This window comes from Fopius arisanus, unplaced genomic scaffold (genome assembly GCF_000806365.1).
Source record: "Fopius arisanus strain USDA-PBARC FA_bdor unplaced genomic scaffold, ASM80636v1 scaffold00005, whole genome shotgun sequence".
Taxonomy (NCBI): domain Eukaryota; kingdom Metazoa; phylum Arthropoda; class Insecta; order Hymenoptera; family Braconidae; genus Fopius; species Fopius arisanus.
In genome coordinates this window covers 91885-110557 of record NW_011887744.1, presented here as the reverse complement: position 1 = coordinate 110557, position 18673 = coordinate 91885, and the positions used below count along the sequence as shown (strand labels likewise).

Here is an 18673-nt window from a genome sequence, read left to right as displayed (position 1 = left end):
TAAACAATATATTTTACCACAAATATGAAATAATTAAAAGATTGATAAAAATAATTGAATTTCAAAAGCGGCTAGTGTTGTACTCCCTGGCCGCAGTAGGCAACACTGCGTTCGGTACTCAGGTACCCGCACCAGGGGGTGGTCGGTTTGTTCGGTGGTGTACGAAAGTGGGTGAAGGGGGTGGATGATATATATAGGATGGAAGGAGGTGGGAGGTGAAAGATGAAACGATTGAGGGTTTGTGTTGGTGTGACTGGGAGAAATGGATGAAGGCCGATGGATGGGGTGGGGTGGAGGGAGTTTAAACGGCAAGGGCGCATGACACCGTTGCATCCAGCGCATGGATCGACTTTGGTATTTAATATATATATATAGGGACATAGGTGAAATAGGTGGGAGGGATGCAGCCAAGTGCAGGAGAGAGAGAGAGGGAACCTCGTGGGTTTTGGCGAGTCGGGGGAGTAAGGGGGAACCGGGGGGGACCAGGTTTTCTCGTATAAAACGGTGCAACGAGGGGTCGTCGTAGTGCTATATCCAACCGAAACCAACCCAACCAACTTCTGTCGGCAACGCCGCATTGCAGATCCAAACGCCAACGCCAGAGATACCCACCTGCACTTTCTTCTACTCTTGCCCTTCTCCTTATTTATCCCATTTTCATTACATCATTCCAATCACGCCTCTACTATTTATTCATAAGAGTCACTCTAATTACTCTCTTGTACGGATTTTATCATCTATTTTTATTCATAACCCAAGAGTATTAGTATTGTCCGAGGATGCCTTGTCCATACTTTCTTCTACTACTGACAACGGCTCCAAGCTGTCTGACAGTGCACTCGGTTATTGTAGGTGATTGGCTGACATTATTGTTGAGAGAGAGTTCAAGTATTCGGCAATATTATTCAGGCTATTTTTTTTGGAGGTATCATTCACTAATCAAATTTTATGATGGAATTTTTAGTACCAGTACAAACAGTTCAAGTTATTTTCCTTTTGTGCAAATCTGTAGGTTGTTCCAACTGGTTAATTTGTTTGACCTTTAACGAAGTGTGGTTGATGAAGGCATATTCAATGAAAGAGAATTTTTCGTTTAATCCTCCACTTCTTAATTTTAAACAAATAGTTTTTTCCTTATTCTGTTTCTTCTTTGACGCAGTGACCTGAAAAGTCAAGCATACTCAGTGGATTATCCCTATCCAGTCGCTCGATGGGGATCCCAGACGATTTTTTCTCCTAGTTTGAAGTTAAAAAAAAAATGCCGGAAGAAAGTCTTATCCGGACCTAAAACTGATCACATCGATTTCTCTATTTTCATGATTGGATTTTCCGAACATTACTCCTACATACAATCATTTGAATTAGTTTAGTTATTGTAATGATAGCATTATTTATTGTTAATTTTCATTGACCCTGTTTTAATTCCCAAAATTATTGAAAGATGACAGATGAAAAGATATGATTCTTGATAAATTTACAATTCTGAGCAATTAGGATGCATAAAAAAACATAAACATTATCCGTAAGCAGGTAATTATATCACTTCACGATCAGTAAATTTGCAATCGACCCCACGACCTGTCGAGCCAAATCATGCATATGCGTTCCACGTTTACCCTTCCCTTCTGCACTTTCCCGTTTGAAGAGGAAATGTGGACCTCAGTGATTATTGACGTTGGAATGGATTGAAACGTACAGAGAAATGTCCTTAGAATTGTTCTCTTTTTCTATACATTCCATAAAGTTCAATTAAATTCACTTCACACATGACGACCAAGACGGCTGCTCATTAAAAAATTAGCCAACCATTATTCTTTTATAATAATTTATTACTGCAATTTATTAATCTTAAGTCGTAAATTTAACTAGCTACATACATTCCACTTACAAATTTTCTTCAATTCAACAATTTCCAAGAATAAAATTTTCCACTTGTGCAACCTCGACCTAAAATCGACGCAATACAATTGACTCTTTTGTCGGCACTCACCATCACCTTCGTTGTCTCAAACTTTGTGCCAAAAAAAAAACAATAATAAAAATGATGTCCTTAACATAAAAATTACCAAAATAATTACTATAGAATAGAGCGTGAGAGAGGGAGAGAAAGAGAGAGTGAAAAATTAAAATAATTTGTGAAGATAATAATCTCTGGCTAAAATTGATTGTCGCGAGTTGAAAAGTGAGGTAAATATTCTAGAAGAGTAATGAATGTATAAAATATTTTTTTGAATTATTGAAACCATTGGTATCAAGCGTGTCATAAAAACTGTACACAAAGAGTAGAATAGAATAGAATAGAATAGAATAGTGGAAGGGAGAGGGGAGGAAATAATACGTGTGCGCTCATGTAGATATTTATATGCGAATAAATTTGAAAGTCTCTGAGTCGATATTACGTAGCGCAGCTTCAAAGACAGTTCAAAGAGTGTTATGTAACAGACATTCTGGTGCTTGAGAAACACCCTCTCATATACCTCTGACAACACGTGTTTTCTCGAGAAAGAAATAATAACGTCAGAAGAAAATACCAGCATACTCGGAGCGTAATTCGAGTATCGCAGTAGATCAATGATTCGGGTTGTGCATGAAGAATATTAAATATCGAATATTCATTGAGAGATTTATTCAATATTCTTCATATTGGTAATCCACATGACATGGCAAACCCAGATTGTCAGAGAGATTCACAAAAAAAAAAAAGTTAATTGAATTAATGAGATTCTAGGTCTAGGAGATTTCATATCACTTGACTGTTTTCTTGCAAGTTGGAAGATTTACCCTGAAGAATACATTGAGCTCGATAAGCGAGGCGAGAATGAGGAAGACTGCATACATGCAGAGACAAGCACGTCCAACTTTCTGATCAAGCTGAAATTTGTTTGATGCGAAGGCTATGTAGAGGAGTAATAGAGTCGAGAGTAGTGATATTGCACTGTATTCTAGACCGCCAGAGTTGATGCTTATGAAGTGACGACCAGGAATTGTCGGTGAGAAGGATGACTTAATGAGCCAGGGTAGGCCGAGGCATAGTAGTATGTCGAATGTGTTTGAGCCGATCGAGTTACTGATTCCCATCGATCCGTGACCTAAAACACGAGAGTACGTAATGACTGATTTTTTTAAATATTTCTCTTGATTGGCTTTCACGGATGTTAATGGATCTGGCTATCTGGCAGTATTAAAATTCATTATCAAGTACGTGACAATGTGGTATTGAGGAATAAAACATTTTTTTTACCTTGTTTTGCTACAATAACACTTGAAACAGCTTCGGGCACGCTAGTTCCAGCAGCTAAAAATGTTATACCCATAACAGAGTCTGGTATCTTCAGTGTATCGCCTATTGTACAGAAAATTATTACTAAATAATTGGATAAGGCATTTGCTTGTATTTTGCCAATTCGTCAGTGCCAAATGGCTCTTACCAATAATTGTTATCATCCAGGCTACTACGTAACTCAGTGAGCCTATCCACATTATGCACATTAGAAAAGTTATGGGAAACCATTTTTTGAATCTCGGCTTCTCACAGTCGGGAATTGTACACATGAAAATTAGGTGAATTGGCCACGTTAATATCCAAGCAGTTTTTCGAATCCATCCGCCTCGGGCCGGCCAAACTAGCAATTCATACTCGTAATCTGAAAATTCATCAATAGACAAAAAACATGTTTTTTTTATGTGACAAAAAATGTCAATATATTAAAATGTTTTATTTCCAAGTTGAACTGACCAGCATCGTGATTCTCCTCTTGATTTTTAGTGCCGCCATTCTGCAGTGGTACGTCGATGGTCGCAATTTGCTCAACTCTCTCACCCGGAGATTGCAATTTATCGGATCTTGATAAGTGTATTTCACCAGCGTCTCCTGTGGCCAAAAACAATCAAGAGAGTTCGATGAAAGCATCATATCACATTCGAGGAAAGCATCATCGAATTCAAATTAATCCGTCGCCCGAAGAACTCGATCATTAGATAAATACATTGGGCTAAATACTCTTTTATTTTCCATTAAAAATTGTCTCTGCATTAATCAGTTAAATGTCTATTCCAATGGGCAAAAGTGAGGCTAACACTGCAAGGGAGAATCGATATCTCTTCGTGACTGGGTCATGAGATCGATTCACCCTCCGGATACTCGGGACAAACGTGTTTTAAGCTCCTCCATACCCCTTTTATCAGATAAATTTCATGAACCATCCAACAGATGTTGATTCTCCTTGCCCCCTTTCACTTTTCTTTTTGAGGTTCAAACAAAATTGTAAATCGACTCGTAAAACATTGCATTTTTTTTATCACATTCTTTCCATACATATTTTGTCAGATAAATTGATGATGATGATAAATTATTCAGCCTTTTATTGCGTTTCCAATGTGGGTATGAGTATGGGTTTTTAATAACGAGCCCGACTGGACTGGACTGAATTGGATTTTTCACTGGGTCTAATAAAAAAATTGAGTAAATTTATTTTCAATGAGGATTTACCGGGAGGAATTCGGGCGTCTTCTGAAGAGGAGACACTGTTTTTCGTGCGGAATCTCGTGCACCGTTGGAAGGACTTGTCCCAGTACATAACGGCGATATAGACGATATAGAGGAGGACGAGGCACAATGCCTCATACCATTCCACCCTCTCATCGTGAATAATGCAGATTAGGATTGCAACTGTGACGCCGTACGCCAGACAGTCCCTGCTCACTGGCCACCAATCCAGTGGAACCACCTGAATATTTGAATATTTATTAGTATTTCTATTTATTTCAATAGAATTACTCAACCTATTGAACTTACAATGAGCATTGAAAAAAGTGTGAGTATAAAATGACTATGGTATTTGTATGAGTATTATGGGGAATGCGAAACTTCAACTGAGCGTTAATCTGGAGGATGTTTACAAAGACAGGTACTCTTAGCCCCTAGCCATCTCGTTCCAGCGCCATTAGCATCCCTCGAGTTTTCTCGCGATATTGCACTAGCCTCTCGGTTTCATGTAAATGGAGAATGACGCGTTAAGTACTCACGGGGAGAGTAGAAATGGAGGAGGGTGGTATGCTTCACCAGCTACAATAGCAGCACATTCCAACGCCATTTACAAGCTCAAATTTTCCTTTCTCATTCCTCTACGGGGGATGGCTTTTGCCAACGGACAAGTAAAAATTCCTCTAGGATAAGGTGAGACGGGGTTAGGGGGTTGTGATTAATTGGATCGGTTAATGGATACATAGGCGGATCAAATGTTTTGCCAAGTGATGTGGTTAACAAGAATGCAAAAGAACCAGATGAACAGATGAAAGTACGATTTTGGTAATTTGGGGCATCACCAAGATATGAAATCTCAACGGTAGAAATGTTTATCAAAACAATTACGAGTGGTGTTATCGAATGACGGTGAAATATGTGATTATTTGATATAAGTGAAGGTCGTAAAATGGACAGCCTGTGGTATCGAACTGAAAATAGCAAACTCACCATTCCTGCGCCAATACCACAGCAGGCGGGTACTGCGAGGATATTAAAGACTGCCGATCCTACTATTGTACCGACACCGATATCACCTTCGGTGATGAATGTGCCAATTGCGTTGACGAACAACTCGGGCGCGGATGTTGCTGCTGCCATAAACGTGGCGCCTGCAACGTCCTTCGACATTGACAATGCTGCAATTTTTTTTTTTTTTCATTTCATCATTTTATACTCCATCCATCTGGCGTATGATTAATTCATATTTATGTTCATTTTCATTCATTGATAAAAGTCTGCAATTAATGAGGAATAAAGCTTTTCAATCTCCAAGGAGGTTGGCATGACAAAAAGCTCAATAGACTCACCATGGCATATTCTTTCTACAGCAGGTACAAAAAATTTGTCGCATACGACCGCTAAAGCGATGAACAGGTAAAGAGATATGAGGACATGTACGACGACAGCACCGGCTTGTCGTTGCCCCTCGTCAAACAGGTCATGTGGAAAATCCTCGATTGCTGGCAGTGTGCAATTACCCACTGAATTAAATTAAAAGTGACAAAAAGTCAGAAAAAAAAAAATCACTAGGCATCAGAATAATAGCACGGTTATTATTACGCCCCTGAAAAAAATATTGGATTAAGGGCCTCATTGATACCCATAGACAAGATTCATTCTCAAAATTATCCTTGACCCCGACTCTGACAATCATAACATCTTCAATTACAAGGTGACCAATCGAGGCCGAGTGATTTGTATGAAGTGCCAGGTAATTGTCAATAGTACAAGTGCTTTAGTCTCGTGGCATTCCACGATGATTGATTAAGGTCGAAGAACCAAACATTTAGCCCACACCCACTAATCAGGTCTCATGCATGCGCTCAGCGTTCGAGCTCACAGACATTTTCATTTCATCATACCACTCAAATTTTCTATTGAAATAATCCATAATAAAAAAGTACTTTGTTGACCCGCAAATATTTTTCGTAAAATCCACAAAGGACTACAATTATTGTTTAGGTATTCAATTGAGTGAACCACGGATGCTCCACTCCCTCAAACGGAAGTCGTGGAATGTCCATCGTTTTACGTAATATTGTGAAGCTAACTTCTACTTGCTGAAAATTCAGGCGTACATCTCCTCCGTTCCTCTCTCGTTGCTCGTGTTCTATTTATTTATCTCTATCGTCTTTGTCATCAAGAAGGATTCCTCGTAGCTCGAGTGATTCCTCAGTACGAATCGAGGAGATCGAAGGTATCGAAGTAAATTCACTTAAATTCATCAAATTCCAAAAATATAGATAAATATACAAATACAATTCCATTCACAGACATATCTACTTTTGCCCCATGCATTAAAAAAGTTTCCTGAAGGCCATAAAAAAATCCCCTCGAAGCTTTTAAAATCTTCTTTTTATTTCTTCTCTTCCAGCTGGAGGTTGAAAGGATAATTTGCTGAAACGCTAGGATTTCTTTTCCATTTCCCCAAGTCATCTTTTTTTTTCTATATTTTTTGTGAACCTCGAATGCCTTCCGGTAGCAACGAAAAAGCTTCAAGTAGGAAGCGAGTCGTTAGGGCCGCCTTGATTACTTCAATTTTATGTAGCTTGTGCGTTCGCGTTATTCAATAATACAACCAAGAGCACGCGATTGATGTTGAGAAAGGAAAAAAGAAGTAGTAGTATAATTACGATTTTTTCACTTTTTCCATTTCTTGAGGTGTGCTTTTTTTTTGTTTTGTCTCTTCGATACTTTTATGTCACTCCCTTCGATGTAAACACTCCACCAATACAATTTTCATTCAATTTGTGTGAATTGACCGACGCATGCCCTGGAGGCGCAAAGGCTACCAATAATCTCTCTACCGTGTCTGCGATGACCCAGAAAATGTGCAACTCTATATGAAGTGAAGAATAAGAAAATCCAGGGCTGAGGGGATAAAATCATCGAGAACTAATGAAACGCCATTGGTAGAGTCATTGTCAAGATTTTTCATTGTCTCATGTTCAAATAAAAGATAAATAAAATCCTTCGCCAGACCAATCAATAGGTCATCTGTTTATTTTATATTTTTGGACGCATTTTCTCACACATCTGACTACATACGATCGAAGATAATTATTAGGCAATTTTTTCCAAATACGAAACATTAAATATTGATATCAATTGATAGTTTGGGGGGAATTTTATAAGTTTTTTTTTTTTTTTTTTTTTTTGAAAAATGTGGAGTGTAATTTTGTAGCATGGCAGTGCATGGCAAGATACTCGAGTGAACGTGAAGGTGGCCAGTGTATAAAGTTATACCTATGTGGACTTGATGTGACTTCCTACCGATTAAGCAACCTAAAGAAGTTAAATTGCTCTCATTCAACTCGGCAGAGTAGATGCCATTCATGCCTAATGTACGTCGTATAAACTGGCTATAACACGACTCAATAACTTGCGTTAGGCTCGAAAAAATACTCCGGGGATACATGCGAGGGCGCAAGAAAGCTCCAAAACAAATGACATCCATGGTGGTACCACGGTGGTACCACGGTGGTACCACTTGGTCATCCTCCATAATCCGTTAATTACAGGAATTTGTGAATTATCATTTGACGATCATAATTATGTGCATTATTGTAACACCCAATCATCCTCAATTTGTTGTACGAATTACTAACTCGAGTTTCCTTTGACACAAACCGCTTTTTCACTCAATTAATTGGTACTAAGTTTCACCTCGTTTGAACCGAACCGCCTCTGGTCACGAAAGGGATCTCCACATTGTACGTGAGACACTCAATGACCGTTAAAGTCATTATATGGAACTTGCCTATTTTTTCGCCCATTTTCCAGAGCCCACTTGTCTTTTTTCCTTCTTCATTCCAACTTTCCAAGGGACTCCCCATGCTTATCACTAATTCAATTGTTAAGCTTAAGTACTTGGGCATTGATTTCAAAACAATAATCAAGACTTTATAAGTTGAAAAAATTATAGCGTTTACAAATGAGTTAAAAAAAAAAATTGTGAGAATTTAATTGGTCGTGTAATGCTACTGCTATTGAAAATAAGCCGAACACTTCCACATGTGAGCCGCGATCCCCCTAGCTGCCTCCTCCCACCCTCTCCAATTAATAGACGATGGTGTCTCGAAAAATGATAGATTATAGTTAATGAACAAACCTGTATCCATGTTGTCAATCCCGTTGTCACACACATACTACATTAACAACTACTCCGAAGTGCCACATCGTTTGTTGAATGGAATGCCCCTCCCTTGGTGAGTGGTACAGCCGTCGACCGTTTCGATCGCTCCGTCGAAAATATTGGAAAAACGATAAATATTAATAATTCCCGGAGAAAATAATTGAATGAGAGGAGAAAAAAAAAGTTGGCGACCGCTGGCGTTCAACTCATCAGATTATTCTCGATCGATCAAACCCCCTGGACGCTGTGACACCTCCGGCAGACCGCCCTCGATTTTTCGCTCTTCTCTCCTTTCTACTTTCTTATTTCCTAGTCTCTTCACTGTTACGATTAAAGGGGTTTTCCCTTTTTCAATAGGAAAAATGGTAAAAAGTCCATTTGGTGAAAATATTCAAGTTGTATTGTTGTGATACCGAACGGATAGGTCTTACGTTGTGACGAGTGTGCAACGATCACTGCGAGTGCAACCAATGCAGAGGATAGACCAGTAGTTTTCATCTAGCGCAAACATCAGTAGAACCCAGTTAACTTTGACCATTCCACTTTGACAATTTACCCTCCAATTTCTAGTCGCATATAAACCAGCACTCGTGGGTTCATAATCGCACCGTCACCACTACATGTGGCCCAAGGAATACCTCGCTTTTGAAAATTCCACTTGGTTCTTTTCCCCTTCAATCCATCTGATTTTTACATTATTTACAATTGTGAAGAAAAGTTATGAGAAAACATTGCACAACTCGGTGACAAGTGACATTTCTATACCAAACCAGTAGAACCTATCGACTTCAGATGGACTGAAATTTTCAGTAATATTCTTTAGCAATTACAGCAATTTGTTAAATATTTCATGGTTTTTTTTTGCATGTGCCGAAAGTTGACGCAAATGCTGACTGAGTGTGGCGATAAAATTTCCATTTTTTCTAGGGGTTCTTCCCGACAATTTGCGTCACACGATAATTAACGAGCATATTGGTATATCCTTTGATTATTCGTTCGATTGCGCTTTCAACCCGTCAGCTAACAATCTCAGTTCCACTGTTTACAATCTCAATTTAATTCTCAAACATTGACAGAGATTAAGACACTCACTAGAGATATCAAATCACGTGCGTTGAATCAATTGACAAATAAATGGAGAAAATGCACATAGGTGATTGAAAGGCTCAATAACAACACATACCTTCGAAATTTTCCACCGGTCTGGAGAGGAAAAATCCCATTTCCAGGGTGAAATGATGAGATGATTGGCGGTAATATCGACAAGGCGTTACTCCTTTTTAGGATAATTCTATATTTTTTCAAATAGTAAAGATGGCCAGAAAATGGCCAGAAACTGTAGTGATAATGAAAGTTCCTTATTATGTCACATAAAGCACCGAGTAATTGATGTAATGTAGAGTTGATGCTGAGTATGTGGCGTCTACACTGAGAATAATGAAAATGAAAAAGCTCTGGTCGGACGAAATAAGAGGCTGGGTGATCGGGTGTTAAACTCGTGATAGCAACCCAACGTAATTGATGGTGGGGCGTTGACCGGCTCAATTATATCCTTGCCTTAACATACATTACATCTTCTGCACTGAATAAAAAATGCCTTTCATCAGTAGGTACTCGACAAATTATTTGTACCCAGGGGTTCACTCAAAAGGCTTGTGCAGAAAGGTTCAAATTTTGCGCTTCCTCGAACTCACAGAACAACTCAATGCAAGTATCATACCTCAAATATCTAAATACTTGAAGTGATATTTTTTCTATGGAAAAAGGGCATTTTTCATGAGTTAACAGTCTATTCCACATGTATTCACCTTATAGGCGATGGCAAAGTCCACAGAAGCGAGAAGAGAACGACAACGAGAGAAACGATTTTTTTTTTGCATTTTTAATAAAGCTAGTCGCTAGTCGAACATCATCGAGCATCGTATACCGACAAGATGCTCTGAAAATCAATCAAAATAATTTCACCTCTTGAAAATTGTGTGGGATTGGACTGGGATCACTGATAGACTAATCTGAAGAGCGTTATTCGCTGAATTTAGAGGGAGAGCCTGAGGATTCACAAATAAGATATGGATTGGCGCCGCTCATTGTCAGGTCCCTCTTCAACATGTGCGTGATGATGTTCAACACAACAAGAAAATTTTCCTTTTCATCTGTGGAATGGTCGACGTGAGCCAGCTGAATATCTAGCAGATATCTTATCTTTGGTGATAATGAGAGAATATTTAAAAGTGCTAGTGGTCAGCGGGAACTTCTTGTTGTTTCAGTACTTGGTGAGACATTGTCCAGGTGACTTTTCTGCATTCGAAAGAATATTTCAAACACTCAATTGTGGAAAATAATTCCCTAGAGCTCCAACAAAATATGGCACGCAGACATAGACACATGATCGGGTACAGGATTTTGCTAGTAATTGCTATTCCTACGATGTACTACTTATGCATTAGTCTAGCGAGCTTGCTGACCAACGATCCGGAGACCAGTGACAACTCCAATCGAATAAGTGAGTCTATTCAATATAACTTAAGACCAATCATATGATTATATGATTATGATTCATTTTCCCACGATCCTGCAATATTTATTCAAGATTCTCTTTACGATAAATACGATGTGGCAACTCAATGTCTCAAATTAAAAAAAAAAAAAAAAAGATAGCTGGATATCGTATTGTCGTACGTCACATCGTCTGAAATACTTGAATCGATACCCGTCATATACATCATGTACATCTCTTGTAATTCTCGTTGGAGTGTCACGTGAAGGCCATCGAATTATTTCTGCAATCTCTAGAAGGAAGGGGAAATGTAATTTGCCATTATATTTCTCCATATATCCATCACATGGCATTTTATCTTTCAGGATTAAGAAAATTGATGAATATTGGAGAAGCGGAAGTGAATGGAAGTGACAATTGTACCCCTCCCTCGATACAGGAATTCCCATCTGACGGATTTACTGCTGATGAGAGACGCTCCGGTTACATACTAGTTCACATTATTTTGGCGTTGTATTTATTTCTTCTTGTTGCTATCGTGTGCGACGATTTTTTCGTACCTTCGATACAACGCATCTGTGAGAGTCAGTATTGCTTTCATTACCGATATTACTGAGTAATATTTCAAATGAAAATTTTTTAAAAATGAGGATATATAGAATTGTCTGAAAGCTCGGATAGCCAAGTATATAGTGACAATCGATCTATCTTCGGATATATGTGATGTTGATGATGATTAATTTCAGAATTTGGAATGCCAAAGGATGTAGCGGGTGCTACATTCATGGCTGCAGCAACATCGAGTCCCGAGTTATTTATCAATGTCGTCGGTACATTCATAACAGAAGGAGATTTAGGAATAGGCACTATTGTTGGCTCAGCAGTGTTCAATATTCTGGCGGTGCCTGCGTGTTGTGGACTCTTTGCAAGAGAGGTTGATATTTCATTAAAAATTCGTAAAACGTAATAATTGGAAATCACATAATGGAGCTTTCCCGTGAAAATTCCAAGGGGCTTTGCCTTCACAATATTGCGAGAAAGCCAGGATAAATTGAATTCCCAAGGAGCTTATATAGAATGAGAGCAAGAGTAACTTCCAAGAGCAATTTAGCTCTACTGCTCTACTGCTTAAACTCTCCTATTGATTTCGAATTTGTTCATGAATCTACCAATTTTTAAGCATCTACTGCACAATTAATTATTCATTGTTATTTACTATCTTTTCAGGTTCTAGATCTTGATTGGTGGCCAATAACACGTGATTCAATGGCCTACGCGATAACTGTCCTATTACTCATCATAACTCTTCACGACGGTCGTATCGAGTGGTACGAAGCATTAATTCTCGTTATTGTCTATATTTTGTATATAGCGGGTAGGTAAAAAATTCTGGGACAGTATCACTGCTTTCAGAGCTTAATCTTGTATTTTCCATAAGACAATACTTGCGGCATTGATTTAGAATTGCTCTTTTAGCAATGTACTTCAACAAAGATATCAGCCGATGCATGGGCTCAATGGTCTCCAAACGGAGCCAATACAAAAACCTAGACGATCGTCCCCTTCTACCTAAACGTAATTCCATTATCTTATAATTTCTTATCGAAAATCCACTAGAGTGAAGTTATTTTTTTTCTCATGGAAGTTATTTTTACAGACATTTCTGATCCAAAAATCACAGATAGCTGTGAGTTCGATGAAGATGAATCGCTGGAAATAGTAAACATGACATCATGGCCCGAATCAAAATGTGAAAAATTCTGGTGGCTTCTCACTTGGCCAATTAATTTTGCTCTTCTGTGCACTATACCAGATAGTAGGAGGAAATCACTAAAATCTTGGTATCCAGTGACTTTTTTCATGTGCATCATGTGGATAGCAACCATGTCGTACATTGTTGCTTGGGATATTACAATTATTGGTAATTGATTATTGATTTATTGCATTCATTACCGAAAAAAAAAAAAAAAAAAAAAAAAACGAAATGTATGAGCCAGAGATGTATATCTACAAGTGTAAATAAAAATTCAGTTGTTACTCTTGCTTACAGGCGATACGTTCAAAATTCCGGATTCCGTGATGGGTTTGACATTTTTAGCTGCCGGAATGAGTGTACCAGAGGCAGTTTCCAGCGTTATCGTTACGAATCAAGGTGAGAGAAACTCTCTGGATATCACCACCAACGATCAATCTAACTGTCGATAATGGATAATTTAAAATAATGCTTTAAAACGGATGATGATTTGAAATGCAATTTTTAGGTCACGGTACGATGGGCATCAGTAATTCAATCGGCTCGAATGTTTTCGATGTGTTACTGTGTTTGGGCTTGCCATGGTTCATCAAAGCGGCGTTTTATCCAAAAATACCTGGGACCAGTTATGTACAGATTAATTCCGAGGGCCTAGTTTATAGCTCGGTTTCACTCTTTTCAACTCTAATTATTCTCTACTTGGCATTTTGCCTTAACAAATTTAGATTGGACCGTAAGGTCGGTCTCACTTGTATCGTTACATACGGACTTTTCCTTATACTTGCATCTTTAACGGAACTCAATGTATTTTTCCCAGTTAATCGATCTACATGTGTTCACTGACGATGTCTTATGGCTTAGGCCCCCAATTTATCCCACATTCAATTGATTTTTCATAATATTTTAGTCTAATATTAACATGTGCTAGGTATTTATCTATTTCATTGGAATGTTTAACTTTATCTTATTAAGATATTCCAAATATGATTGACATGATGATTACCAATAGGTTTTCGGTGAGATCGATCGGTCTGAGTATGCTAATATAGTAGTTATTGTGAGTGATTATATAGGGACTAGAGAATTTATATTTCTAGATATGAGAAAAACGGAATCTTTTTTATGTTCTGTTGATAGAGCGGCTCATGTACAGAGACTTATCGTTCCGTAATTGCCTATGAGAAGTAACCAGTAGAAAACCAAATAGATTCTGTTTGAGTTGTATTGCATTGAATCCCCTATCCAATTGTTTAATAGTAATATTCTATTCAAAATCTCTAGCGAAAAATAGCCTGAAAATGGTGGAAATTTTTAATTTTAAATAATTAAACTTTTTTTTGTTAAAAAAAAATTCTATTACAAGTATGATAAAATTTTAATGCATATACAATTATGTTGTACAATAAATGAAAAATTATCAATCTCTTTGAGAATATCGTAATATACCTTATCGCCTTATCAAATTAATGTGAATAACTATCCCAGAAATAAATGGATACAATATTTCTATCACTTACGAAAGAAGTATGAACGATATTGGCTTTGAGAAAACACAATAAGCTCATCTAAATCTTGGGTAACTTGCACCACCGATATTGGCTTTGTACCTTTTCATATACCTATATAACTAGTTGTATACCAAACTTAAAGGTGAGGTGATGTGAAGTGACATATACATATATAAAATATCATCAAACATAACGATGGAGATTAAAATTAATCATCTAATCAACTTCTAATTTACGAAATGAACCAGAGATGCCACAGAGCCCATCATTTGAAGCCGAACAGGAATCCTTGGGAGATATTTCAATGTACATGTCATCTAGGGCCATCAGATCATCTCTCTTAGCCCGTAACTTCATTTTGAAGGTCGCTGAAATTAATGTGAAACAAGAGATATTAAGTCTTCTATTCATACGTTCATCTATATTACAATTTATCAATGTCTTTATATTTTTTTCCACGCGGAGAAAATAACTTGTGCAAAATAAATGGAAATTATATGTATGTGTTGGCAAATTATACATGTATCGGATGATAATAGCAAAAAAATAAATCAACTTCGTCATGAGATTTTTTGCCTTTTACCTCGACTTACAAATTAGATAGGAATGAGAAGCAAAAATAATCTCCACCGAATGAATTATGAAAATCAAATAATTACCAATCATGTCGGCAAGTGGTACAACACCTCCATACTCCTTCGGCAAGATCTTGGGGTTTATATTGTCTGTGAGGTCCTCAAGGCTCTTATGCACCTATTTGCGGAAAATTTGAAATATCAATAGGCTGTAATGCTCGAGGGAGAAAATCAATATTTACATATATCCGAGATCTGAGTTTGTCAGTGAGAAGTGAGACGGCGAATTCGAGTATTTTGGAGCCGAACGATGGGATATTAATGAAGTGTGTCCCCTTGTGTCGGATGGGTGTGCTGCTTTGTATGCATTTTAATACGTTTCGAACGTCCGTCAAGGACCAGGCGCTGATGTGACCCATTGTCAGACCGGATTCATCATTTATGTGAGTGTAGCCATGTACTTGATTTTCTTCCTCGTCCATGAGGGTTTCTATGACGACGCTGTGAGCACGTGCCATGTGGGCTGATGTGAATTTGTAAGGATCGAAACGACCTACCACCAAAAACCACCAGCGTCTTCAATAACTTCCAATAAAACCTCATATAAACTCATATAAAATCTCAATCTCATTTTCAAACTCACCAACACAAGACAAAATAATTTTCCTGCCATTATCATCTCTCTCGTACATAGGTACTAGGTAGCCAGCATCGATGATAGCCTCAATATCAGGATCATTGATGTCTAGTTTCTGGAACCACTCAGGATAGAGCTGCCTGATGGTGAGATACCGCTCGAGCATTTCCTGGGCCATAGGCAGACTGAATTTTTTAGTCCGCAAAAATCTTAGAAGAAAAACAGCATCAGTCCTGCACCTTTTGATGGTTGGATGCTTGTGAATCCACTGGCGGAATTGCTCGAGCATTTGGTCCCTGATGGCATCATCCTCTCTGAGCTCCTCCTTAGCAACAGCCTGATCTTCTTCACTCAAACTGCACTGGTAATCCATATCACTGCCCATGCCCATCTTTCTGCGAATACATATTCGTAGCTGTCAATTAACACATTATTCAGTCTTTACTTGCTCTTCCCCATACTCTTGCAAAACAGCAATTTTAACATGTCAATAGATCTCTCGGACCTTCTCAAACGCGCCGATAATAAAAAAAACTAAAGAGAACAAACATCGAGCCTTAATATAATTCGTGATGAGAGGTGTGAATAGCGTATATGGAATTATTATTCCAAATGGGCTGGAATTTTTTCAGTCCGTTTGTAACACCGATGAGACACGAATATATGCTAGAATTATACGTGACGCAGTCATTTGATTACATTTTTTAGAAAGTCATAGCTCACGGGCCAGTCCCAGCAGGAAATTTATTTTTTTTTTTTTTTTGTGAAACAAATTTGAATAGAGTTATGTAAGAATTTAAATAGCTCGAGAGTTTAGGTAGAGTTTCTTTGTTAATATTTTTTAAAAGTTGTACTGATTCTCAACATACTGGCTCTGTAGATCATTTCGTGCGTTACCGTAATACTAATTATTGAGTAGCAGCTCCAAATAACCGGACGAAAACGAAAGTGAGACGGCGGCGTTGGCAAGCATAATCAAATTTCAGTCGACTTTCTATTTCACTTTCTTCACAGCGCTGTTGTGTTTAATAAATTCACCATTTATAATTGATTAGATATATTTGCGATCCGATGGTCGATGAGGGCTTAATCTGAGTAGTTGTTATTCTCGCATGAGATGAATCAACATTTACCGTATGGAGAAAATAAAGAAAATTACTTTCACTCGAGAATTACTGGAATTGGCATTTATATTATAATATATTTGAGATATAATTTAAACGATAGGAAGGTAAATTTGGCACACACCAATTTTTAAAGGATTACTGGTGGTCGCACCTCCTCGAAGAAGCTGACTGGCTGGTTACTTAAGCTCAAGTAACCTGGTTGCTTAGGTTTGCGATCAATTTAAGTGGGGAACCGCGACGAGACCCACTCCCTATCACTCATGCGATCGCTTTTACTTGAGTCCATTTGTCCCTGAACCCCCTACACTATAGCACTGGAATTTTTTTTCCTCCATTCTTCAGTTAGGTCGAAGTATCTTTATATTTTGAGATTACGTGGCTTTTTCTCCGGAGTATCAAGGGTACACTTATTTGGCATCTCGTATTTATACAGTCCTTTGCCTGGAGAAAGTGCGTAAGCGCGGGTTATCCAATTTTTCGGGCTAACAGCAGAATTTAATGGATAAAAAGGTGATGGAATACAAAATAATTATTCCCCTCTCTCATCACCATTAAGCTCGACTAAAAAATTCATTTATCCTGAGGAAAGTCTTCCACTATTCTGTCTCATCATTAATTCATTCATATAATAGTCATTCCTCTCTGGGTTTATGAATAATCCTTGTGATTGAATCACAGATGAATAGGCAAATAATTGATGGTTCATCGGGTTTGACTGTTTTCATTTCTGGTCCTTGGCAATGATGGAAATTTTGATCGCAGAAGAGTCGAAATGGAGGCAGAATTCGAAAATGAATTTTAATGAACCGGCCTTCACTTTCCAAAATCATAATCATTGTGACCAAGAAAGTAAATCTCCAAAAAAAAAAAAAAAAATCCAAAGCTTTAACTCACTAAATGCCGTTCACAAGAGTTCTTAAATCACTATATCCATTGTGTAATCTTCTTTTTTCACGAAATTGTGACCGCGGATATACCCAATAGAACTCGTTTCCGTTATTCTGACTTATCATGAAAGTTATAACTTTCATTTTTACGATACAACGAGCAATTGGGGAAAACGGTTCCACAACGATTGTCCTTAAAAACTTTCCCCACTGAATCCAGTGAATATTATCCAGATGATTTATCCAATTTACATGTTTATTAAATGACAATGAATCACGAATTGTCATACTACTATATCTCCAATTATTTAAAATAATCCTTTTCATTTTTATAATTTTTAATATTTGTAGAATTTATGAGTTTTGAAAACCACAACCACTTACTTTTTCAACATATCGCATGAAAACAATGATATTCCGACGATGTATTCAACATGTGGAAGACGGTTTTGCTTAAACTTTCAACGCCGTAACCTTGGAAGACTAGTTCTCGAGTTTAGATACCACACAAGTGTCCCACTTTTCAAGGATGACTTTGCATTACGAAGACATCCAAGATGAGAAGATACTCTGAACTTTAAAAGCTCCAAGATCGCTCTCTCTTCTCGACCATATATTTGCAACATCTCTACACACCTTGACTAAAATTTTTCATTGAAGGAAATATGTAAAGGGCTCACCTGTTGCTGAATAACTGTTTTGAGAAGAAAATATAATTTTCAATTTAAATGAATAATGAAAAGTGAAGTTTAATTTTGCAACAATTATCACGGCAATACATGGATCATTATTTATTTATTATTACTTCGGTGTAATAAGAATTTTCGGAGACGTGCGCGTGTCCTCTCACTGCGCACGACTGAAATCTCCCCGACCATCCAACAATGCTGAAAACATTATTAATTTTGCAGCGAGCGCATGCGCCGGGGAAAGAGAAGACACAGAATCTTTGAAGCCTGGAGAATTGTCCCACCTTCCTCCGGCTCTGGCCCCGGCTCCGGCTCCGGCATTGGCTGCGGCTTCGGCTTT

At 37.9% G+C, this 18673-nt stretch overlaps 3 protein-coding genes across 10 annotated transcripts; 1 reads left to right on the top strand and 2 right to left on the bottom strand.

Annotated features, from left to right (window-relative positions):
* Positions 1–1838: 1838 nt before the first annotated feature.
* On the bottom strand, positions 1839–10079 carry zyd (zydeco). Of its 2 annotated transcripts, none has more exons than XM_011315570.1 (8): positions 9844–10079; positions 5833–6006; positions 5474–5661; positions 4490–4727; positions 3737–3871; positions 3429–3644; positions 3242–3343; positions 1839–3089 (listed from the first exon to the last, which is right to left on the bottom strand). In XM_011315570.1, exons 1-8 carry the CDS (start codon positions 9881–9883, stop codon positions 2746–2748), a joined length of 1437 nt encoding a protein of 478 aa, XP_011313872.1. In that variant the 5' UTR covers positions 9884–10079; the 3' UTR covers positions 1839–2745. The 2 variants fall into 2 exon arrangements, with proteins under 2 accessions (XP_011313872.1, XP_011313873.1); XM_011315571.1 differs by lacking the exon at positions 9844–10079 and adding an exon at positions 8637–9122.
* An 850-nt stretch (positions 10080–10929) lies between these two features.
* On the top strand, positions 10930–14658 carry LOC105273249 (sodium/potassium/calcium exchanger 4). Its single transcript, XM_011315561.1, has 8 exons — positions 10930–11163; positions 11523–11741; positions 11904–12091; positions 12385–12532; positions 12634–12732; positions 12815–13078; positions 13208–13309; positions 13419–14658. Exons 1-8 carry the CDS (start codon positions 11025–11027, stop codon positions 13751–13753), a joined length of 1494 nt encoding a protein of 497 aa, XP_011313863.1. The 5' UTR covers positions 10930–11024; the 3' UTR covers positions 13754–14658.
* LOC105273250 (clavesin-1) lies at positions 13850–18514 on the bottom strand. Of its 7 annotated transcripts, none has more exons than XM_011315568.1 (5): positions 18325–18514; positions 15637–16045; positions 15236–15546; positions 15078–15171; positions 13850–14786 (listed from the first exon to the last, which is right to left on the bottom strand). In XM_011315568.1, the coding sequence occupies exons 2-5, from the start codon at positions 16019–16021 to the stop codon at positions 14635–14637; spliced, it is 942 nt and encodes a 313-aa protein (XP_011313870.1). In that variant the 5' UTR covers positions 16022–16045; positions 18325–18514; the 3' UTR covers positions 13850–14634. The 7 variants fall into 7 exon arrangements, with proteins under 7 accessions (XP_011313870.1, XP_011313867.1, XP_011313864.1 ...); XM_011315565.1 differs by having other exon boundaries at positions 15637–16025; XM_011315562.1 differs by lacking the exon at positions 18325–18514 and adding an exon at positions 18029–18054 and having other exon boundaries at positions 15637–16025.
* Positions 18515–18673: the final 159 nt, after the last annotated feature.

Bases quoted from the DNA above. Each gene is read 5' to 3' on its own strand.
- LOC105273250 (XM_011315562.1), bottom strand. The intron at 15,547-15,636 runs GTGAGTTTGAAA...TTTTGGTGGTAG, and splicing joins AATTATTTTGTCTTGTGTTG to GTCGTTTCGATCCTTACAAA. The intron at 14,787-15,077 runs GTAATTATTTGA...CATTAATTTCAG, and splicing joins ACCACTTGCCGACATGATTG to CGACCTTCAAAATGAAGTTA.
- zyd (XM_011315570.1), bottom strand. From the start codon at position 9,883: ATGGGATTTTTCCTCTCCAGACCGGTGGAAAATTTCGAAG. The intron at 6,007-9,843 runs GTATGTGTTGTT...AATTTAATTCAG, and splicing joins ACCGGTGGAAAATTTCGAAG to TGGGTAATTGCACACTGCCA. The intron at 3,090-3,241 runs GTAAAAAAAATG...CTCGTGTTTTAG, and splicing joins TGTTATTGTAGCAAAACAAG to GTCACGGATCGATGGGAATC.
- LOC105273249 (XM_011315561.1), top strand. From the start codon at position 11,025: ATGGCACGCAGACATAGACACATGATCGGGTACAGGATTTTGCTAGTA. The intron at 12,533-12,633 runs GTAGGTAAAAAA...TTGCTCTTTTAG, and splicing joins CTATATTTTGTATATAGCGG to CAATGTACTTCAACAAAGAT. The intron at 13,079-13,207 runs GTAATTGATTAT...TCTTGCTTACAG, and splicing joins TTGGGATATTACAATTATTG to GCGATACGTTCAAAATTCCG.